The 24,258-nt window shown below is 44.2% G+C and overlaps 1 protein-coding gene across 2 annotated transcripts in view; it reads right to left on the reverse strand.

Annotated features, from left to right (window-relative positions):
• LOC142587459 (V-type proton ATPase subunit D-like) overlaps positions 1 to 23,559 on the reverse strand; it is a 78,139-nt gene extending 54,580 nt beyond the window's left edge. For both annotated transcript variants that reach the window (XM_075698497.1, XM_075698496.1), the window contains exons 1-4: positions 23,402 to 23,559; positions 23,122 to 23,239; positions 12,904 to 13,051; positions 9,193 to 9,237 (exon numbers count right to left, since the gene is read on the reverse strand). In XM_075698497.1, coding sequence (XP_075554612.1) covers positions 9,193 to 9,237; positions 12,904 to 13,051; positions 23,122 to 23,239; positions 23,402 to 23,442 — 352 coding nt within the window. In that variant the 5' untranslated portion in view covers positions 23,443 to 23,559. The remainder of the gene's footprint in view (positions 1 to 9,192; positions 9,238 to 12,903; positions 13,052 to 23,121; positions 23,240 to 23,401) is intronic.
• Between the last annotated feature and the right edge of the window lie 699 nt (positions 23,560 to 24,258).

Consider the following 24,258-nt stretch of genomic DNA (forward strand, 5'->3'; position numbering starts at 1 on the left):
GCGTCCAACGGCTGAAGGCCTGCCGTAGTATTCGGAGGCAGAAACATCAGTTCTACAGATGTTAGCTTCGGGTTAACGCTGTGTGCGCTACAGTTGTCAAGTAGCAACACTACTTTTCTTCCTTGGCCTTCAATTAAACTGTCGAAATCGAGCAGCCATTCTTCGAACAGGTCGCGGGTCATCCACGCCTTCTTGTTGCTGTGATAGCGGACCGGGATGTGCCGATTCTTAAAGCACGTTGGCTTCTTTGATCGCCCGATCATGAAAGGCTTGAGACGATGGCTCCTGTCCATGCTAACGCACAACAACACGATCACCCTAAGTTTCGAGTGCTTCCCGCCAGGGCATCGATCTCCTTTAAGAGCGTGAGTCTTCGACGGCAACATTTGAAAAAACAAAGCAGTTTCGTCGCAATTATATATGTCCTTCTCCGCGTAGCGCTCCAGCACGCTGGGCAGCTTTGTCTGCAGCCACTGCTGCTTTGCCTTTGTGTCCAAAGACGCCGCTTCCCCTACCAAGTTTTTGTAAACGATTCCGTGCCGCTCTTTAAAGCGCTGAATCCAGCCTCCCCCAGGCTCAAAATTTGGCCGTCCCAGAAGAAAAGCGAAGTTTTTCGCTTTGGTGGCAAGTATTGGCCCACTAATAGGCACATTATGCGCGCGGGTTGAGATGAACCACTGGTAAAGCGCCTCTTCAACATCGGCGTACAAAGGGTCTCTAACCCTTTTCCGCTGATCGGCATGGCCGCTGATAGCTCCTGCCTTCACAATCGCGGTGCTCCCGGTTTTCAAGATGGTTGATATCGTCGACTGGGCGAGCTCATACTTCTTCACGAGGGCGCTCACCTTGAAGCCGCGTCGAGAGTCCTGCAAAATATCCATCTTCGTGTCAAGCGACACAGCTTTACGCTTTGTCGGCACCATCTTCAAACTGGGTTGTACCGTTGGTCACGTTGGTTGCACGCTGCTTCGGTGGCGTCAGCCTGCTATCGCGAGAGAGAGAGAGACTGAGTGCGGGACGGGCGCCACTGCGCCGCTTTGCTTGTTGCTTTTTTTTCTCTCTCTCTTTCGGAGCGACTGTGGCCGACGCGCATGAAGCAGCTAGAGTAGGCGCTGCGCGCCACAAGATGGCGCGCTGCGCCTACTCAAGTACTCTCCGGTGCGCGGGCGGCGCGGGACGCGCAGCAGGGTAATGGCGGCAGATACGAACTTACGGAGGTAAACATCGCCTTGTCTCGACATCGTTCGTTTCAGGGAACTAAGCAACGCAAATGTTACGATTATTTGGCACAGGAAAAGCCATCTGGGCGGCAATATTTTGATCGTTATATCCGATATGCGGTGAATAACCTATCGTTATAAATGGTTTTTTTCCCCATAGACCTAATGCATAAAATGACACTCTCATGTCGACCCATCGTTATAACTGATATATCGTTTTATGTGGCATCGTTATAAGTGGACTGCACTGCATAAAGCCCGCACGACTGAAGTACTACACCCCATCCCTGCCCCCCCCCCCCCATGTGCTACTGGCAGGACGGAAAATGGAGGACTTCCCCTCCCCCCTCCTCATTTGCGCATGCAAGATTGAGCCACCCTCGTCGGGTCACCATCACACTCTTTCCACCACATGCTTTCAGTCGCACACACAGCGCACAGCGTGAGGATATTATCGCAAGACAAACCCGGTAAGTCCGTATCACAAACGAAACCTGCAGCAACTGCCCGAAGAGGTCAACTCAGCGCCTTCGCCTACCTTCCTCCCCACGATGCCTCGATTCTCCTTCCCCACTTTGCTCAACGTCACCTTGAATTTCCTATAGGTTGCTTTGCTTTGCCGCATGCTTAGCGCACTCCATACTTTCACTAGCTCGGAGCCTGCACCAATGACCTGTGAGGTGGCAGATGCCCGCTTTACCTCCCTAGTAAACGTTTTCCAGCAACACGAAAGCACGAAAGGATTTTTAAGGTGATTAGGTGAGATGACATCATTTGTGGCTACTTGCCGACTTGCACAGAAGCACCAAACATCCATCACAGACTAGATGAACCCAAGCAAGAGTGCCGCACGAAAACAGTTTTCTATTAAAGAGCCCCTGAAACGGTTCGAACAAATTTTGTAGACGCGTAGGGTACAGCTGAAGTAGAACATTCGCACCACAATTTAAGTGAAGCATTACGTATTAATGGAGCTACAAGCAATTACAAGTTACCCTCCTCCCTAGCCATGCTTTTCCCACTCAACTCGTTTGCCGAGCGATCGGGGCTAAGCTCTGCCTTCACTGGCTCGGCGTCACGATGCGACATCACATCGTACACTTCCGGTTGTTCTGGAGCCCGCCCCCGCCCGCGCAAAACGTCTCCGCTAGCGGTTTGGCCGTCAACCCCAAGCGAGAGCTATCGAAGCAGCGTGCGTTGCGAGCATTCTGTCACAGCGCTGAACGTGTCTGGTATTCCGGTAATCACACACTCGCAGAATGTTTCGACGGAACAGTGAAGTTTCGACAAAACGGTGTGCTGCCGATCGCAGCACACCGCCGAGCAGTGTGCTGCGATCGGCAGCGATGTGCATTTTTATAACCTTATAATAAATTACACGGTTTACGCAGAGCACTTAGGTGTGTCAATTAATGATCAGAAGGAGCTGCTCTAACAACTGAGTACACTTGTAGAAAATCGTCAAAATCGTTTCAGGGTCCCTTTAATTTCAGCTAAATAAATGCTTTTTATGTCATTTTCTTCCCTGTTTTAAGTCAACTTCATTTACCGTTTTGTAGAAAGATACAGTAAAATGTTGTTAATTCAGATTTCGTGGGACTGAAAAAAAATGTTCTAATTAACCGAATGTCGAATTATCAAGGGTCTCAAGGAAACAATAAGCAAATGCATACTATGTCAACATGCTTTTATTGAGTAAATGAATCGGCAAATCCTGTTTCTATTTTGCATGAGAGCAGTGCGGTAGCTGCAATTCTCATCTCGTGACTGATTAGTGCTCGCAACAGCGAAGGCCTTGCGACTTCCTGCACAGCGCAGCCGCAGTCTGCAGGTTTATCTGAGACGCCTTTTCAGTATCGCACCCACATCCCAATTACTTTTCTTGCCAGTGTCGCCAGGCCATGGGCCATCGTGTTGTAGACGATGCTCTTCATCGTTGAGAGTTTCAAGCTGAGTAAAAGTTTATCACTGCCACTGCAGACGAAAACCGCTGTTGCTATCGACGTGATCATGGATGGCAACTATGCAGTGTTGAAGGCACATGGCCAATCTGGTGCTAAGCGCAGCAGTAAACACAAGAAGAAAGGCTTTAAAGGCACAAATAGACATGAAGCGTTCTGGCATTGCTGTCATTCACATACGATTTCCACTGATGACTATGGCGATGCAAACTCCGCCGCTTCGTTTTGGTGGAAGCTAACCCTGTTTTTGTTCTTCTGCATTGCACATTTACAGCACTCTGTGCTGTCCAAGCTCCGAGAGTTGTCCGAATTAACTGATGTGTGGACAAATACTTCCGAATTAACGAACTTCAATGCATTAAATAATGCATATGCCTGCCAGGACCAGAAAACATGTCAGAATCATCCGATTTTCTGAATTAACATGGGTCAAATTAGCTAGGTTTTACTGTATTTGGATACAGCTGGTCATGTTGCCAATTAGTCTTCTGATAAGAAAAAATTTCCATGATCCCTTTGAGTTCATCTTAAAGAGAGTCTACTGTACATTTGATTTTACTGATGCTGACGGAAACAAACGAGCCAGCCAGGCGAGCTTGCAATTGCTGGAAGATCGTATAGGCCTAGCTTGCTGGCCACTGAATCAGTGGCCGACTGCTCTTGAATTTCGACCGATGACTGAGCAAGGCCCCCCCCCCACGCCCACCTCCTCCCCCTCAACCTTTCTTGGAATACCTTTCACAACAGTGGGCACGCTTGCTCAGGCTTTTACGGTACTGGTTTACCAGTTGGTGCTACGTAAATGTGCGCCGCCAGCTGACATTGTGATTTGCTGGAAAAATCTTCCACTTTTCACGAAGTAAGGAGACCGCACTGTAAATGACAGCTTCACCATGGGTCATGAGAGACCTATAAATATGAACCCTTTTCACCAGCTAGTTTGCTCACAATAAACAGATGGCTCCTGCAGTGTGCCTAGCCATTTGTTGACTCAAGGCCCATCTTGTCTTCGCAGCGGTTCGATTCCTGGTTGCGACGGGCGCATTCCAATAGGGGTAGAATGCAAAAATGCTGCTGTACTATCAGGATGTCCCACGTGACTCGTGCAAAATTTTAAAATATACGAGTGCCATGTAGCTGGACAGAAATGAGGTAATGCTGTTTGACATCGTTTGGAGCAGGTCAGACAATTTTTGTATTTTGCCTAATTACATAATTGGTTATTATTTATCTACTTCTCAAACATTATAATCAGAGCAGGATTGTCAATCAGAAAATTGTAGGCTATCATGAGATATTTCCAACCCAGCTCAATACATGCTACATAAAAGTTTGTGAAAGAAAGCCCATGTAACAAAAAAGTGCAGTGTAACAAGCCACGTGCAACTTTTTGCAGCCTTCTGCTGTAGTGGAACATTTCCTGCTGTAGCGGAAAGGTTTGCAATTATTTTTCATTATAGCCAAAGTTGCCAGAAAAATAATTTGACCAGATAACACGGCTTATTTAGTAGACAATCGCTCGTGCATGCACATTTTTTTTTTTTTTTGGTGTCCACTAGTGTCCAGCCCTATTTACTGAAATTCAGAACCGCTAAGGTTCACCACAGTCACGTATTAGATATAAGTGTCCTCGCTAGAGAGATTAAAAATTATAGTCAGGGGTTCTACGCACCAAAACCGTGATCTGAATATGAGCCACCCTAGTGGGGGACTACATGGGCGTTTTCAGGTTTCGCCCCCATCGTAATGCAGCCGCCATGGCTGGGATTTGCTCTCGCGACCCTGTGCTTAGCAGCATCGAAATGTGGCTGCCACAGCTGAGATTTGAGTGTAACGCCAGAGCCACTAAGCAACAACGGCGGGTTAGAGAGTTTGCTAGCCAATAAGTGATTTACATATCTTAGGCAAGCTAGAACGTTCAAAGTTGAACATTTTGCCATTAGCCACAACATAAATGAGTCACGAATAATACGTTTTTTCTGTAAGCCACTACAAAACTTCCAAGACGTGGATGATCTCAGCTCAAAGCAATGCATAAACAAATGCAACATAATGGACCCACTCACGAGTGATTACATAAGGAATGACATCACATCAAAAAACATTACTGAACCAAAACCAAGAAAACCTGTTGCTTCCAAACCACTGGCAACAAATAAAGAAAAAGAAAATAAGCGCGAATGACTGTAACTTTACTTTAATACCGCTGACAGTAGGTGTCACTGTGTTTTGGAAAACAATTATTAGCCCTGTCAGCTAGCATATGTGCACTGTACAGCAACGCTCAGACCATTTGGAAAAGGCGTAATGAGCTCGGAAGAATAGATATGCAACATCTACATGCTTTCTGAAGCGATGGCCAAAGTTTTGTGCCATGCACACAGTCATAGTTGGCGACAAACTCCAAAGCAGTGGCTTGCAGCACCCCAGCAGCATTGTGTGCTGCCACTGTAAACAGAAGCAGCAGCGGCCAGCTGAGACAAGCAGTGGAGCGTCACCATGTGCTCAAACGTTGGCAGCGCCCACAGGAGAGCGGTGAAAATGGTCTATAAGTAGCCTTGTTCAAATATCAATTTTTTTTTCGTTCTAGATGAAGTCGAAGTGAATAGTAAAAGGTGATGAATGATTTGCAAACGAATAATTCGAACAGTCAGATTTGCATAAAACCTTGACGCAAGTGCCACATGTCGACAAATTTAACGAAAAATGGTTGCTTACTAGCAAAGAATGAAACAGATTCATCCCTGGAATCCGGGCAGCATTGAAGCAGTGTTATTCAGATATTTTCATGGAAAAATGCAAGTTCAACACCTTTTCACAGTCAATTCGCAGTGAAAATTAATTTACAGGCTTTTGCTCAGTGTGGTCTGTCTTGTCCATCAGTCTACGTTAAGTTTTCCGTTGGTGGAGACTGCTGGGGGGGTATTCTGTAAGAGTCCACCTAGTGGACTGTCCATTTCAGCTGCTGCTTATTGGATGCAGCTGTACGAGAGAGGAGGAGATGAGCGGCCCTAGCCAATCAGCAGCGGCTGAAATGGACAGTCCACTAGGTGGACTCTTATAGAATACAACACCTGGAATGTTTCAAATTCGCTCGTCGCCATACAGGCAGTGGCGTGACGTGCAGCCTTGACTACGAGATGCCAGCAGTTATGCTGGGTTGTGCAAATTCAGGGGAGGTATTCTCGGCTGATCTATTTTGGAGATACAGTCGCCGACCGATTTTCCGGACTCCGAAAATTCAGACATGCCCGATTATTCGGTCAGCTTCGCGGCACCGCCATTCTCCCCATAGACCATAATGTATAACAACTGCCGAAAGTTCAGACACGTTGCAACCTCTCGTCTGATTTTTCGGACATTCCTTGAGCCAACTCGATCGAGAGCATCATGCGCCGACTATGACCGGCACATAGTTCGACTTGCTGAACGCCATTTTTGTTTTGAACAGAGCCTCCTTGCTGCCCCACGAAGTGGCGCTACTGGAAATCCCCGCTCATCATCATCGTTTCTGCCTGGTTCGATAGAGTAGTTCTACAGCAGTTCCGGTTTCAGCTTAGTAAGCCGTGTCAAGACAATCTAGCAGCTGATTTGTTTCTTCGCGCACGACGCTGCGAGCAGGCTACGCTTTTCGTTTGTGCGACTGGTGTCGGCACGGTGGTGTTTGTTTTGTGTGCTGTGTCGAGGTTTCAGTGATCCAACGCAGCGCACGGAAACATCGCGTCAAGTGTCTAATGGCGCCGACAGTGCCCGCGCAGACTGCGCTGGGGAATGCCGGCAAGCGGGTGCCGGGAGGCCTAAGATTTGTCGCCTTCCGATGTGCTCCCTACTGACGCGGAAAATGTCCTGCCGAGACCTGCGCAGTGGTTGCATTGCGATTCCGGACCCAGTCTCATTTGACAGTTTCACAGGTGCCGACACTGCGGTACTGACATGCGCAGAACTCGACGACAGCGAGATCATTCGTCAGGTTTCTGCTGCACCGCCGGACGATGACTCCCGAGTCGGAAGATGACGCACCGTGTGCTACGCTGCCGTCGCATGCGGAGCGTGCACAAACAGTGACTGTGCTTTCAACCGCCTATAGTGACCGTACGACCCTCTCAGAGATTCAGGCTTATCTGATTGTGCGTAAACAGAACAGCGTGCAACGGTGCCTTCACGATTTCTTCAAGCCTACTGCCGAGCCCGAATAAGCGCGTGGAAATAAAGGATTTCATTTTTTTTTTTCTTAATCTGCTTTTTCGGACACCTGTTTATTCGGACATTTCCGCAGTCCCCGTGAGGTCCGAATAAACGGTCGGCGACTGTACTATTGCTTTCGTGAGATTTCACGTAATTCAGCACTGGACATAACGAAGTGTATGGCTGACACATCCGGTGCCAAGTTGCACAAGATTTTGTAGAAGTTATAATCACTCCAAAAGTGATCGCCCGAGAGTACAGATCCAGCTCATTGCTTTCAGCCTATGTGCGAGATTACCTCACTCCATCCAGTAAGCATGCAGACAAACTTGCTAGGAACATTTGCCATTTCTCAGTCTAGCCCATGTGGATGATCTCTGGCCCGATCACGGATGAGTGTCAAACCTCCAGCAACAATATTTCCCACCCACCAGCAAGGCTGCCTTGGCTGTTAGGCCTATCCAAAACTGCTCAACCAAGTGTCTGCAACCAACGTTACGGCTTTATGCTGAATAGATGCAAATCTATTTGTAGAGGCAGTACAGCTTTCGTGAATCTGAGAAAACATCCCGCCAGTGAAAGTGAGAGTATGGTGCACAAATTGAATAGCGCGAACCTTGTTTACCGTCTCCATTTTTCACGACATCATAACAAGGGTCACGTCCGAAAAATCGAGCCAGACAACCATCGGCATGCAGAACTTCAGTCGCCATCATACAATGGTTCAAGAGAAGTGGTAGTGCTGCGAAATCAATATTTGAATAATGAAGTAGATACAAAAGTCCCACCCCTAGTTAGGGACTGCAAATGAATTTCATATTTGGCTTGTCTGAGCCATGTTATGGCGATAAAATTTCTCACCAAAACCGAAACTCAATTATTTATGCCTTTAAACACATCTTCGCTTGTTTCGAGTACTACAAATTTTGATATTCGAGCTGAAGTGAATAACGAATTGCATAATATTTGATCGAATATTCGAAAATACATGTATTGATTATTTGCACAGTAAGCACTGGAAATGCACAGAGGCATGCTAATGGCTTCAGCAATAAAACATAGAAATGGATGAGTGCACCCACGTAGCCTCGAGTTGCTGCCAAACCTCTCATCTTCACCTATCTGATCAGCAGCATGTGTGGTCCCGAGTTAGTGGCATTGCACGCTATAAATAGTCAATAAACCAAACGTGCTGCCAACCTCTACCACCACCTTAAGCGGGGTCCATCCAAGTATGTATCACTTGCCAAAATGAAAGCTGCCTGCAGTCATCACGTTGGATAAACAAGCTACGAACCATGCTCATGCACTGCACACACGACCCAGAGCACCATGTACATGAAAACAGCTTACCACGTAGACATTTGCACAAAATGTGCATGCAGTCTACCACAAACACACGTGCACACAGCACCTGATTATGAGGCACGCCATAGTGGAGGACTCTGGATTAATTTTGATCACCCGGATTTCTTAAGATGGTCCTAAATCTAAGTACATGGGCATTTTGGCATTTCACCCCCATAGAAATTTGGCTGCCGTGGCCAGAATCGTACCCGCAGCCTCAAGCTCAACAACGCAATGCCATAGCTAATGGGCTACCGCAGCAAATAGCAAAATTGAGAAGAGAAGTTCAGGCATGTGACTTGATAATTCTATTGTGTTTGACATCTTTCTTTCGTGGAAAGCGCAGTTATTCTAACATTTGCATGGTCCTCTCTGTGTTAAAGACTTTGTGGTGACTGCAGGCTGGCCACTGATCTGCTTGAACTTGTACTGAAGGTAACCTTGGAAAAAAGAAAATTTAAATGCAATGGTCCACTTACTGTCTGTGCCTTCCTGGTAGCACTCGAAGATCGGCAGGGTCACACCTGAGGGGGGAAGAACAGTGCGTAAGGGGTGAATAATGACCACGTGACGCTCTGTGTTTCCGCATTTGTAGGAACAATGACGACGGTAATTCATGACCAAGTAAATGGCTGTTATGCATCAACCATATACATAAGGTACACTGTGGAATGAAGCTCTTTGCCAACAATATTTAGCAATGCCTGTCAAGTGTGAGTTGAGTCCATCTTAATGCTAGTAATTTCCTAATGTTGTCAAACTACCCAATCCTATTACTCATAACCCCAGAGTTTCTCAAAATAATTCCTAGAGGGAAATCTGGTGCCACCGTCTATGCGAGTTTCTTAATGGGCACTGTGCCTCCTTGGGAATGCCAGGATGTGGGTGTGCAAGGCTTCGTCTTGGAACATGGCTTGGCCTAAAACATGGTCATGGGCACTCCAATAATGCTTTCTTAAAATAAAATCTTCCTAAAAGGTTTTTTTTCTATAAAGTTTACTCACTTACAGTACATAAGCAAGCAATGGCGAACAAGAACAAGCGACAACCTTTTGAAAAGGAAGCGCAGACCTTGTCATATGTCCATCAACTTTAGTGGCTTGCCGGTACTTCTTACGTCTCATATAATTGTACATCTCAGTTTAAGTCCTGATGACTAACAAAAACATTTCATCACGGGATAATAGTTTTAGAATAGGGTTTGTCGCCTTATGTACATTAAACAGAAGCACTTTTGCAGTACGTTGCGGGGCATGTCCCTTCAAGACTTTTATTGTAACATGCGGGAACGCAAACGTAAGGAATATGTTAGATGACAAGGTGCCGCCTGCTGTCTTGTGCCAAATGTATCCAAGCCAAAAAAACCCCTTGGTAACCATCCTGTTGCTATGCAGACACCTCTCGTTTATGCATACGGATGCCAGAATTGAATCACCGAACGATCCCAGAAATTGAACATGCTATGTGCCCATAACTTATGTTTCAGGTGAGTTTAGAGGAAGCAAAAGCCGATTTCAACAGCTACCAGCGGTCAAGGAGAGCGAGAGCATAACCATGAGAATTCACACTGTAGCAGGAGCCATGGGTGCCACCATGTCTGACAAAGCTATTTCTTACTATACGTAACATGACGAATGTTAGTCATCAAATAATGTACGTTATCATAGCGTACGTAAACCACAGAAACCCAATAATGTTTGGAGCATGCGCAGTGATGACAATACCATTTCTTTACATACATAATGCTTTTACATTTCATTGCAAACGCTATTCTAAAACTGTCTATTAAAGAAAGAACAGCTACTTAGGTGTTATTTTATTAGAGAATGAACCACAGTGACGAACAGAATGGTGTTAGGCAGTTGTGCCTTCAAGGTTTCCTAGCTCTCCGAGAACGATACCATTCAGAGGCTACCCTATCCTGGCATCTCCATGCATACAAATGCGGAACAGCACTGATTTTAACTCTGGGTAATATTTTCAGAAACTCCACGGCCACAATCACATGAAGAAAACAGATAATGAGGCCGGATAAAGCATAGGGGAATTTAAGTGCTACATTTAATGGAAGTGCAGACATAGTAAGTCACAACTGGAAGTGGACAAAAAAGGAAACTTGCTGCAGGTGGGAGCTGAATACACATGTTCCACATCAGGCATGTGGTGCTTTACCAATTTAAGCTATTACGACGTCCATCCTCTTGCCCCCTATATTGGGCATTCGCGTAGGTGCACAAGATTAGCCTTGGGATTAGCCTTGGGATCTCGAGGGGCCAAAGAGAAGTGCTTTGTGGTTTTCATGCAGTGTATGGGCCAAAGGTTTGACTCCTCTGCTCAAATAGAGGAATAGTTATATTTGTTGCTACATATGGACAAAACCTGCCTGACTGCCCTCCTTTGTCGTGCCCCTTTTGGTGCCAGTGCCTTCATTTGCTTTCCCGAAAAACGATAAATTTCCCACACTTTATGCGTGTGTCAACTCAGTGCATGTGCTGGTGGTACTGCACGGATACAAAATTCTTCGGCTAGTCAGACACAGTAGTGTGGAGGAAGAACTCTCTGCTAATTCTGACCACCTGAATGTTCGTTAATCCTTTATGAACGACTGTTGCTTACATGCAAAACAACAGAAAAAATATTTATCTTGCCAAGTTTCGGTATTCGGTACGAAGTTTCTGGCTATATCTCTTCAGCCAACATTGACTGACAGGCAGCAAGCGCCATTTGTTGGATTGAAGCAAAAACACAGGGTGATGTAGAAGAACTTTGGCACACAGCTTGCTTTCTTTTGAAAGTTCGATCACAGGACACTGACTGATGCAAGACCTCCGGCTACAGTGATATTGCACATGTAATGTAAAGCGAATGTGCTCCTATGGTTCACACACGATGCTAGCAGCGTGTACAAGTTCTAAACAAAGCCATAGGAGGCTAGGGGCAAAGCCCACTTGTGTTCTGCCTGGTAAAAAAAATTTCTGCAGAATATCTTTTTCTTTTGTTAATTATGCTTATTCTCAGTGTATTTTACATGTTTATATGGAGAAAAAAAAACATTTTTTTATATTACAGAAGACTTGTTAATACAGCTACGGTTAATTCAATTTTACATTTAATTAAATTTCAACCAAAGGTGCAGGCCCGTACCCATGCATTTCTATGGGCCCGAACTTTCGTTGTTTCAATTCTAAAATTGGCCTTTGCCAAGTAATTCAAATTTACCGGTCAGCACGCAAGCACCTGACCCCTATGGTGTGCCCAATAGCAACCACCTTAGTGGCCGCCCCTGTCTCGGCAGAGTTTGGGGACTGAAGGCGTTGAAGACAAGTCATCTCCTGCCAAAAACACAGATTTCCAGCCTGGCCTGGGAAAATTTCTAACCAATAACCGTAGCTCACAATGTACAATTACAGCAATTACCCGATTCTAACGTAAACCTTTTTTTTTTTTTCAGGAATAGTGTGTTGAAAATTGCCTGTGCAGTGCAATGGGATATGAAACCAAAACAGCCTTTGAGGAATTTGTGTGCTTTAAAGCATAGCACGGGCGTACTGCGGCAAAGCTGACATAAAAATATGTGCGGCAAAGCTGACTTTAGGAAACAAGCCACCATCGTGCAACAGATATTAGTAGCTTGCCCATTTCTCTTCCTAAAAAAATCAAGTGCACGCTAGACCTTTACTTTCTCTAGGAACTTTACTGTCATTTCTACATTAGGTTTCTACTTTGGACACATTGAAATAGGGCGCGCATTTGATTCGGGGGCGTGTTATTATCAGGTAAATACTGCCAAATGAATCAGCTTTGTGTTCTGGCATGGTTTTTTTTTTTCTCATCTTGTTTAATTCAACCCGCCAGATAATTTGACCACTTTCGTCAGTAATGTCCGGGTCGACGTAACTGAAGTTGACTATTTATATGCCTCTTCCTTAAATAACAAAATGTGCACCCACAGCTGGACACAAAAGTTTTTACATTCTGCTGGAATCAGAATGCAGTCATGGCAGACAAAATAAATTGAAACTAATGACCTCATGCTCAAAAAACTAAAGCGTGATAGGTACATAGGGCAGGTAGAAGAACTACTGCCATAAACACTGCACTTCATTTTGAAACCACAAATTTGCGCAAGGCAGATGAAGTCGCCCATCACACTGAAATGTTGTGGCAGCTTCAAAGCCCATTTGATGTACCTGCAACATTGTCTTTTCGTGACCGGACCTTGACCTGAGCTCGAGTGACATTCTGGAGGACGACCTGGTTGAAGTCGCCGCTGGTGAACTTGGCCTCGGCCAGAGAGAATGCTGCCTCCTTCATTACTTCACCCATCAGCGACTTGGTCTGCATGCAGCACAAGGAATGTTGATGTTGGTAATCTGATACAGGTGATGAAATGTCCATTGCTGTACACTCAGACAAATTTAGCAGCCACATAACACCATCCGAGCAAGTCGGGCAGCTACAGTTACTGCGTTTGGCTAGAGATGTCAGCCAGTTGTTAAAGTAAAGCTTTCCTTGCAAAACCTCCTGGACCTTGCCAACTGTGGCTGCTGCTGCAGCTGTCTTTGCAAACAGCTCAACACAGAACAGCACACAGATAGAGTTAGCATATACATATAGCCATCTGTACTAGCGCTACAAATTTGACTGTCTGTTCTCCATGAAATTATGCAATGAAAGAACAAGTGATACCTAAATATCCTTACTGAAATAAATACAGTAGAACCTTGCTCATACATACTCACAAAAAACAAAAAAAAAACATTAACCAGGAAAACATACAATCCAGTGTACTAAAACACATGGCAGGCTAAACTGTAGTTGACATCTACATAATGTGAAGCATTGTGCAAATCGCTGCAGCATAAGACACCGACACGCAACAAGCTGGTGGGCCCTGAGAGGTGCATTGTCATTTTTGTGGCTCCTACAAACTTAAATTTGCACTACTCGAGCTCAGATGTGTCAGAAGGTTTTTTGAGCCGGGCATTTCGACAGAAAGTTTTGATGTGCCCACTCGGGGTGAATCGTTGCAGCATGAGACACTGACACGCATGGAGCTGGTGGTGCCCAAGAGACCCAAGACTCACGCTGTCGTTTTCCTATTGCACAGTGTTCTAAGAGCGCAGTGGGAAACCGAAAAAAAATCGAGCCGGTTGGCAATGCTGGAATATGATGCCTACGATGCCGCTAGAAGCAAACATGATGCTCACTTTATGCTTCTTGCAGCAGGGATTGGCGGCGAGTTTATTAAAAGCTAGCAGTATGCTTCCAACAGCACTATGCCCCACACCCTGTGAAGTAAATGCTTATCACAGCAATGTTGGTGGTGACAGCTGTGAATGGAGCGTGCGACAACCTGGAAGGCGATCTGCCGGTACTGGAGTAAAACAAGTGCACACCAGTGTTTTCACATGAGATGGGTGGTCAGAGGCCGGAAAATGCATCATACGATCGTACCGAATGTTCATGCTGAAAGATCGCATTTTCCGGGGACATATGAACCGGTAAAAAAGAAGTTTAACTGTATTGGGCCAGTTTTTGTGTTCTCAAGAGCGAATGCTGGTGATGCGAAATCATGCCTAATGGTATCATATCAATCATGTAATCTGTAATCATGTGTAAAACATGTAATGTTACGTGGCACAATAGCGCATTTCTTTAACCCAATGTTTCCAGAATATATTTCCTAAAAACCAACTTGCTGCAATAGCTAATCATAGTTATTAAATGTTGGTTAATTGATTGGTTCAAATTAGATTTTGCTCAAACAGAACACAGTGCTTTCATGGATGATCACTTGCACTGGACACACGTTCCCTGTGCAAACAAAACATGACGGCCCCCTGCCATTCCGGCATTTGTCGTTACATCACTCGAATTGTACGATTTCTTTCTGTGTATAATAAGAAAGTTGCAGTTCCACCTGAAAGGCAAAGCATCGATTGCAACAGCAAATTAGCAAAGAGCTATATGAAGTAATGATAGTAGTTTTATCAGTAGTAAAAAGATGTAAATATAGGCATACTAACCAAGTTAATGAGCATGATGTCTCGCACACACAAGCAAACATCATCATCACCAGCCTGGTTATGCCCACTGCAGGGCAAAGACCTCTCCCATGCTTCTCCAACTACCCCGGTCATGTACTAATTGTGGCCATGTTCTCCCTGCAAACTTCTTAATCTAATCCGCCCACCTAACTTTCTGCCGCCCTCTGCTACGCTTCCCTTCCCTTGGAATCCATTCCGTAACTCTTAATGACCATCGGTTACTTGCCCTCCTCATTACGTTTCCTGCCCATGCCCCCCATTTCTTTTTCTTGATTTCTACTAAGATATCATTAACTCGTGTTTGTTCCCTCATCCAATTTGCCCTTTTCTTATCCCTTAACGTTATACCTATCATTCTTCTTTCCATAGCTCGTTGCGTCGTCCTCAATTTAAGTAGAACCCTTTTCGTAAGCCTCCAGGTTTCTGCCCCGTACGTGAGTAATGGTAAGACAGCTGTTATAAACTTTTCTCTTGAGGGATAATGGCGATCTGCTGTTCATGATTTGAGAATGCCTGCCAAACGCACCCCAGCCCATTTTTATTCTTCTGATCATTTCAGTCTCATGATCCGGATCCGCAATCACTACCTGTCCTAAGTAGATGTATTCCCTTACCACTTCAAGTACCTCACTACCTATCGTAAACTGCTGTTCTCTTCCGAGACTGTTAAACATTACTTTAGTTTTCTGCAGATTAATTTTTAGACCCACCCTTTGGCTTTGCCTCTCCAGGTCAGTGAGCATGCATTGCATTTGGTCCCCTGAGTTACTAAGCAAGGCAATATCATCAGCGAATCGCAAGTTACTAAGGTATTCTCCATTAACTCTTATCCCCAATTCTTCCCAATCCAGGTCTCTGAATACCTCCTGTAAACACGCTGTGAATAGCATTGGAGAGATCGTATCTCCATGCCTGACGTCTTTCTTTATTGGGATTTTGTTGCTTTCTTTATGGAGGACTAAGGTGGCTGTGGACCCGCTACAGATATCTTTCAATATTTTTACATACAGCTCATCTACACCCTGATTCCGCAATGCCTCCATGACTGCTGAGGTTTCGACTGAATCAAACGCTTTCTCGTAATCAATGAAAGCTATATATAAAGGTTGGTTATATTCTGCACATTTTTCTATCCCCTTATTGATAGTGAGAATATGGTCTATTGTTGAGTAGCCTTTGCGGAATCCTGCCTGGTCCTTTGGTTGACGGAAGTCTAAGGTGTTCCTGATTCTATTTGCAATTACCTTAGTAAATACATTGTAGGCAACGTACAGTAAGCTGATCGGTCTATAATTTTTCAAGTCTTTGGCGTCCCCTTTCTTATGGATTAGGATTATGTTAGCGTTTTTCCAAGATTCCGGTACGCTCGAAGTCATGAGGCATTGCGCATACAGGGTGGCCAGTTTCTCTAGAACAATCTGCCCACCATCCTTCAACAAATCTGCTGTTACCTGATCCTCCCCAGCTGCCTTCCCCCTTTGCATAGCTCCTAAGGCTTTCTTTACTCCTTCCGGCGTTACCTGTGGGATTTCAAATTCCTCGAGACTATTCTCTCTTCCATAATCGTCGTGGGTGCCACTGGTACTGCATAAATCTCTACAGAACTCCTCAGCCACTTGAACTATCTCATCCATATTAGTAATGATATTGCCGGCTTTGTCTCTTAACGCATACATCTGATTCTTGCTAATTCCTAGTTTCTTCTTCACTGCTTTTAGGCTTCCTCCGTTCCTGAGAGCTTGTTCAATTCTATCCATATTATACTTCCTTATGTCAGCTGTCTTAAGCTTGCTGATTAACTTAGAAAGTTCTGCCAGTTCTATTCTAGCTGTAGGGTTAGAAGTTTTCATACATTGGCGTTTCTTGATCAGATCTTTCATCTCCTGCGATAGCTTACTGGTATCCTGTCTAACAGAGTTACCGCCGACTTCTATTGCACACTCCTTAATGATGCCCACAAGATTGTCGTTCATTGCTTCAACACTAAGGTCCTCTTCCTGAGTTAAAGCCAAATACCTGTTCTGTAGCTTGATCTGGAATTCCTCTATTTTCCCTCTTACCGCTAACTCATTGATCGGCTTCTTATGTACCAGTTTCTTCCACTCCCTCCTCAGGTCTAGGCTAATTCGAGTTCTTGCCATCCTATGGTCACTGCAGAGCACCTTGCCGAGCACGTCCACATCTTGTATGATGCCAGGGTTAGCGCAGAGTATGAAGTCTATTTCATTTCGAGTCTCGCCGTTCGGGCTCCTCCACGTCCACTTTCGGCTATCTCGCTTGTGGAAGAAGGTATTCATTATCCGCATATTATTCTGTTCTGCAAAGTCTACTAATAACTCTCCCCTGCTATTCCTAGTGCCTATGCCATATTCTCCCACTGACTTTTCTCCAGCCTGCTTCTTGCCTACCTTGGCATTGAAGTCGCCCATCAGTACAGTGTATTTTGTTTTGACTTTACCCATCGCCGATTCCACGTCTTCATAGAAGCTTTCGACTTCCTGGTCATCATGACTGGATGTAGGGCCGTAGAGCTGTACAACCTTCATTTTGTACCTCTTATTAAGTTTCACAACAAGACCTGCCACCCTCTCGTTAATGCTATAGAATTCCTGTATGTTACCAGCTATATTCTTATTAATGAGGAATCCAACTCCTAGTTCTCGTCTCTCCGCTAAGCCCCGGTAGCACAGGATGTGCCCGGTTTTTAGCACTGTATATGCTTCTTTTGGCCTCCTAACTTCACTGAGCTCTATTATATCCCATTTACTGCCCTCTAATTCCTCCAATAGCATTGCTAGGCTCGCCTCACTAGATAATGTTCTAGCGTTAAACGTTGCCAGGTTCATATTCCAATGGCGGCCTGTCCGGAACACATCATGTCCAGAAGCAAACATGAACACATCTAACTCAATGACCATGGACACTGTCAACACGCACTCTTGACGGGACAGCAAAATTCTGCAAGATGCACAAGATTGCATGGCAACAAGGTGATGACAATAACACTACCTTTTATGCACGTCAAACACTGCACTTCTGCCCCTTGGCTTAGCTGAAGGCTATTCATAGTACTGACCTATCCTAAACACATGCGATAAGGAAGCAATGTGCCCAGGCTCGCGTGTACAAGCTTACCAACTCCTATGCATTACGCCTCTCCATAGTGAATCTATCTTATTATTCGCCAGCTGTAAATCTCTTGATAAAATTTGTAAGTGTCCACCAATCAAACATGTTTAGTGAAAGTGCAGAACCCAGAGCATTAAGGCCCATTCAAGTAGGCTTTCTAAAGACTTAAAAAAACAAATGCATTTATTGAGCACACTGTGAATCCTGTTAGGGCAATCATTGCTTCATCATGATCACAGAGCCTAGGCATCACACAGCCAACGTCAGCCGCTCACATGTAGCTGCTGAATAATAAAGTATGTTCTAGAAGGCTATTTTAGACGCAACATTCTTGATATTGAAGTCGCCAAAATGTTGCCAATGGTATGTCGTGCCACCATAAAAGTTGCCGGTTGCTAAATTGAAAAATCTGCCACTAAACAGGCAAGCAAGTTGCTAGATCTAGTGAAAAATTTGCTAAAATGACAACACTTTTATGTCTACTGCCACAAAAAGGCTGCTGCCAGCAATCTCCATTACCTCTATCTTGCACAAGCTTACACAATCTTAGACTTGCAAATTTTACGATTCCTCAATTAAGCTTCCCTTCTCTTGGCACCCATTCTGTAAGAGAACACCACTTATCCACCCTAAGCATTACGTGGCTTGCACAGCTCCCTTCTTTCCTCTTTATGTAAACTAGAATGTAGGCTACCTCAGTTTGCTCCCTAATTCACACCACTGTCTTCCAGTCTCCCAAAGATACCCTAAAATGTTTTGCCTTCCATCACTTGTTGCACAGCACATAACTTCTCAAGTTTCTTTCTTAGCCTCCAAATTTCTGCCCCCATATGCGAGTACCGCTAGAATACAGCCATTGTACACTTTTCTTCTCAAGGATAACGGTAAGCTGCCAGTCACGACTTGGTGGTGTCTGCAGTATGCACTCAGACCCATTTTTATTCTGTAAATTTTCTTCTCCTTATCAGGGTCCCTTGCAGGTTATTGACTTCGATAAACATACCCTTGGCCAGATTCAAGATGGTGACACCCAATCATGAATTCTTGTTCTCTTGCCAGGCTATTGAACATCACCTTTGTCTTCTGCATAGTAATCTTCAGCCCTATTCTTACACTTTGTTGGCTAATGAAGCACCTGCAAAGTCTTGGGTAGATTTTGGGCAGAGGCAAAAGCAAACTCCTAGGACTCCACAAAAAAATTTAATCGCATTTTTACCTACCAAAACTACGATTTGATTATGAGGCGCACTGTTAGTGGCTGACTACAGATAAATTTTGATTACCTGGGGTTTTTAGCGTGCACCTAATGGATGGTACATGAGAATTTCTCCATTTTGCCCCAACAGAAATGCGGTTTTGGCAGACTGGATTTCATCCCACACAGTCGAGCTTAGCAGTCCAGCGCCATAGTCATCAATCACGGCAGATTAGGACTTCCAGAGTGTTAGAACTCCCTTACACAGTTTTACTTGCTTTTTATGTAGGAGTTGCTCAGATTTACGTAAGTCAGCAAACGAGTCTCTTTTTTTTTTTCTAGTCATGAAAGTTCACAACATACAGTGCATCATATTTGATATGCTGTGTTTGATGGCTCGAAATGATTACCTAAGTGCAGGAAATGATGCAAAAGCCATAGTACTATTTCCGACATTTGGAGCAAAGTTTCACTTGCAAATACGTTAGCAAACTAATTACAAATTAAATGCCATATCATTTAATTGTAACTAGAATATAATTTTTCCTTTTTTGGAACAAATGTACTTTTTATGATTAGAAATAAGGTAATCAAGTTATCTTTTTTTCATTGATGTGAGATAGTGTTTTTGGGTTTAAATAGCCATGTTTTGGCTTGGCAATGACGTTAGCTGCAGTGATGCTTGTGCTGTCAGAGAACCAGCTGCAGCCCATTAAAGGCAAACAAAATGCATGCATGACAAACTGCATGGAAAGCTTTTAGATTTTCTTTTTGATGATGCAGCATTTTCTTGCAGCATGCCTATCGGTCCACTATGCTCCAAATGTCTCCAGGGTGGTGGTTCAATGCCTGGATGACAGAAAGCAATACACAACCTTTTTTTTCTGATTGAAGAGGTTCTCTCTGTAAGCACACTGATCGGCCTAGTCTTGCTGATCAAGCTCAAGAATTTCATAATGTCATCTTTGCACATCTAATAACATCACAGGCTGTTTTTTTTTTTTTGTACAGGCAGTGTTTAAGCAATACAAATTATAATCACTGCAGAATTTGTGTATAGTACAGCACAATGCTAGATTGCACAATACAGGCACAATGCTTCTGCCCGAGTGAAAACTTCATGTGAAGCACATTCAATATATCCAAAATGCCTGGTGTTAAAACCACAACAGTATCAGGTGAGTAGAGAATAATATTAATTAAATTAAGTTCTGGAGTTTTACAAGCCGAAACTCTGATCCAATTATGAGGCAGACTGTAGTGAGGGACTCCAGATTAATTTTATCCCCTGGAGTTCTTTAAAATGTACCGCACGGTGCACGAATGTTTCTGCATTCCACTCCCCATCAGCATGTGACCGCCATGGCCGAGACTGAAACAATGACCTTGAGTTCAGCAGCACACTACCATAGCCACAGGCTAATGTGGTAGGTTAGAAAAGAATGGTCCCCTCTGGAGATGGCGCAAATGTATTACACTCAAGGACAAACATTTCCTAGTTATGAAGGCAAAGTTACAGAAGTCCAACTGCACACATGGCAAGCCAAGTACAAATCATCCCACAGTTTTATTTCCATTTTCAAAGGCAGACTATAATTTTTTTTTCCCAATACTTTCCAGTACTTCAAAAAGAGATGCAACATTTTGAAATCAGGACAGACAGGTAAAGTGTCCACTATGTTGGCATTTTCAGATTACCTGATTTTTCCAAGTTTCCCTCAACCGGTTCCATATAGGTGGTTCCAACGCAAAAAAAATAATGGTAGTTTATAGTTTGCCAAGTTACCACCAGCCTACAATTTTGAACTACTACCAAAAAAACTTATAAGCTCATTGGAATTCAGGTTCAGTAGGATTCCTTGCTTCCTTCTGGATACCGCTGGGATGCCACTGTAGGTACCAATTTCGCCGATTCAAAGAAACTAGGGTAATAATTCCTTGTTTCTTCTCTGAATATTCAAAAACTGACTAATCCTGTGAAAATGTCAAGTTTTCCACGATGATACACACACCTTGACATAATTTTTTTGTTTGGTCTTTCTCAAGTTTCGACCAGTGACATCATTACTGGCTTTATAGAAAGCCTCAAAAGCGAAATGTCATCCATGAGTGCTGCTGATTATTGTGTGCTCACTTTGCAATCAGTCATTCTCGGAAGGTTATTATAAAAATCAAAATGAACAGCTTTCGTAAGTAGGCAAAGCAAATTGCGTGCAACCTTTGCAATGGTTTAACTTTTTGTTGTCTTCATAGATATGAACAAGTAATGCAACACAAACTGAGAGCGCCACTCCACTTCCCCAGACAGCCTCACCAAGCAATAGAGGACCCCATAACTTTGCCTTCACAGATGGAAAGATTTTTAAAAATTCTGGAATTTTACATGCCCAAATTGACAATATGATTATGAGGCATGGCACAGCGGGGAACTCCTGATTACTTTTGACCATCTAGGGTTCTTTAACATGCACCTAAATGTAAGCACACAACCATTTTTGCACTTCAGTCTCATCGAATCGAGGCCACTGTGGCCAGGATCGAACGCTCGACCTTGAGCGCAGCAGCATAATGCCATAGCCACTAGGCTACCGGAACAGGCAAGAAAGAAAAGGTTGTCCGCAAGCGCGGAAACTGAAGTCAGGCAAGTTAGTTATGCACAACAATGGCTAAGGAAAGGCAAACATCAAATCATCACAAACAAAGCCTAGCACTCAAATAAGAAATTCTTGCGACACTACACAATTTATTTTCTTATAGCCGAGACTGTCGCTTAAAAAATCTGTGACTGAAATTAAAGGTGCACATTTTGTGAAGTTCACTTTGGGAAAGGTATCACGCATATAAGGTTACATATCTCTGGTCAAAGTTATTTTTCAGAGCCCTCTCTCCAAAGTTCCAGAAACTCTGTCATCAAAGAGAAATGCCTAAATTAATGACTGGAAGCAGCTTGAAAAGTATCAACAGGAAACACATAATATGAAGATATTCGAATGATATGACAAAGCAAATTTTTTAGTGATGATGGGGCTGCAAAGCTACTGACAATTATGGGGTGTTTGTAGTAGTGAAAATGGTGCAAAATGGGATATATTGGTCGAGAATCAATGCACTTCATTGAAAGTTTTGGGGCAATCTTTTATATATATATATATATATATATATATATATATATATATATATATATATATATATATATATATATATATATATATATATATATATCAAGCTACACTTTTTATAGCGCAGAAACATCACAGGTCAACACACCATCGCGTAGCTTATTGCTATGGTGATGGCCTCTCTGATACAAAGAAACCGCAAGGGCGCTTTTTGATTCGCTAGCGCCGCCCCATCTGTGGCCTCGCAATATCTTTGCAAACCAGATTTGATGCTCTCTGGGCACTTAGTTCAATTCTTAACTGAACTCAATTCATACGTGGATAAGAAGAACATCATTCCAGCCCGCAGCTAAAACACCACGTTAGTCAATCGGCTACCGACTGCTTCGCACATGATATTAGACACAGCGCACTTCACCAGGAGCACAAGTGTTAAGCATGCTTTGCTGAAATGGCAAAGGAAATTTCTATTTACAAGTTTACCGCAAGGCTAGAAATTGGCATGCAAGCAGCTACACCAATCAAATTAGCGGGATGAACCGTACTATAACGTATCATTCCCTCGTAGCTGCGAGTGAAGCTATATATATACTGACGTGGCTATGCGGTGTGTTGAGTGACGTTCACATACACACACATCTACAAGGATTTTCCAGCTGCTCGATAAAATAAATCACGCACAATGCCACAATGAAAGCCGTTCTGAATACTAACTGCAGCGGTACCGCAAAAGCTAAACCAGGCTCCGACGGTTACGATATCTGGCAGTGGTAATTAAGGGTGCAGAGATATTTCGCAAAAGCTACGGTAGGCGAGATGGGTCAGCTGTAGCAACTGCGTTAGCACCACAACTGCACTGTTACATTAGGTCAGAAGCACCTGCGAAATATCAGCCATGCAGGCACCTGTACGCACCTCTACGATTTTCTTCAGTATCGCCCTGAACCGCATTTGCAGAGCGTCGGCTTTCTTCTTGAGAAGGTTGTGACCCTTCTGAGCACCCTTCAGCCTGCCCCTCATGAGGGTCATTGCCCTGTAAGAAATCAAACAGAGCATAATTAATTTCCGGGAAGCGAAATAACGCTCTTCACAGCCGCAGAACATGTTTGTTGTCAAAACTAAAGCTCCGAACGGCCGACGGTCGCCGAGACGTCTCTCCACCGACAATGCTGAGAAGTTCGAGAAATTTACTCACATACGGGAAGGGAAGATGGCGATCCTCTCCTTGCCACTCATGACTTTTACTTGCTAAGACGATATCAAATCCCTCAGAATTTAAAGAAACCAATTCCGAAGAACGGTTACACCTCCGCTGCTACGGCGATCATGCGCTTCTTCACGAAGCTCGCGACGTCACGTGATAATCCGCAGCGCCACTGCACAACTCGAGAGTGTTTCGCTTTCGGTTCTGGTATTTACGCGTGAATATTTATTTTGTCCCTCGAGTTTTCCAGCAAGATTTATTGTTAAGAGAGCAGGTCTTCAACACCAATACCAAATGAAACTCCGTACACAACGCCGAATCACCTGAGTCTTGGTCAACAGCCCACATGCACTCTTTGAACGAAGTGAAATCACAGTGGTTACGACGGCATCTCCTTCGTTCGTTAAAGGGGTTGGGACACCAAATTTTGAGGCTATAAAAAGCATGTTGTAGGCTGCTTCTGTATGCAAGGACACCCAGAACGAGGTATTGGACGCTGCAAACATTTCAAAATAATTTTAATTCAGCTCCAAAAAGTCATTAAAGACTCCTTCTCGTAGTCGAGACCCATCGCTAGCGCGGCAGGTACTACGTCACAGAGGAGGAACGAAAATATTGACGTCATAGCACACTAGCACAAAAACGTGACGTATGATGAGTAGCGATGAAATGCCGATTACGGAGCCTGCTGAGCCGAGCGACCGAGCATAGCCTCCACTATGACCGAGCTACAGGCATACAGAAATCCTTTCTTAATGCAAAGAAGGGGTAAGGCGTGCAGGCACGGACACAAGAGGAGAGAAGTGGACAACACGAACGCCGCACGGCGGCCCGCGAACGGCAAACTG

Source organism: Dermacentor variabilis, chromosome 7 (assembly GCF_050947875.1).
Source record: "Dermacentor variabilis isolate Ectoservices chromosome 7, ASM5094787v1, whole genome shotgun sequence".
Taxonomy (NCBI): domain Eukaryota; kingdom Metazoa; phylum Arthropoda; class Arachnida; order Ixodida; family Ixodidae; genus Dermacentor; species Dermacentor variabilis.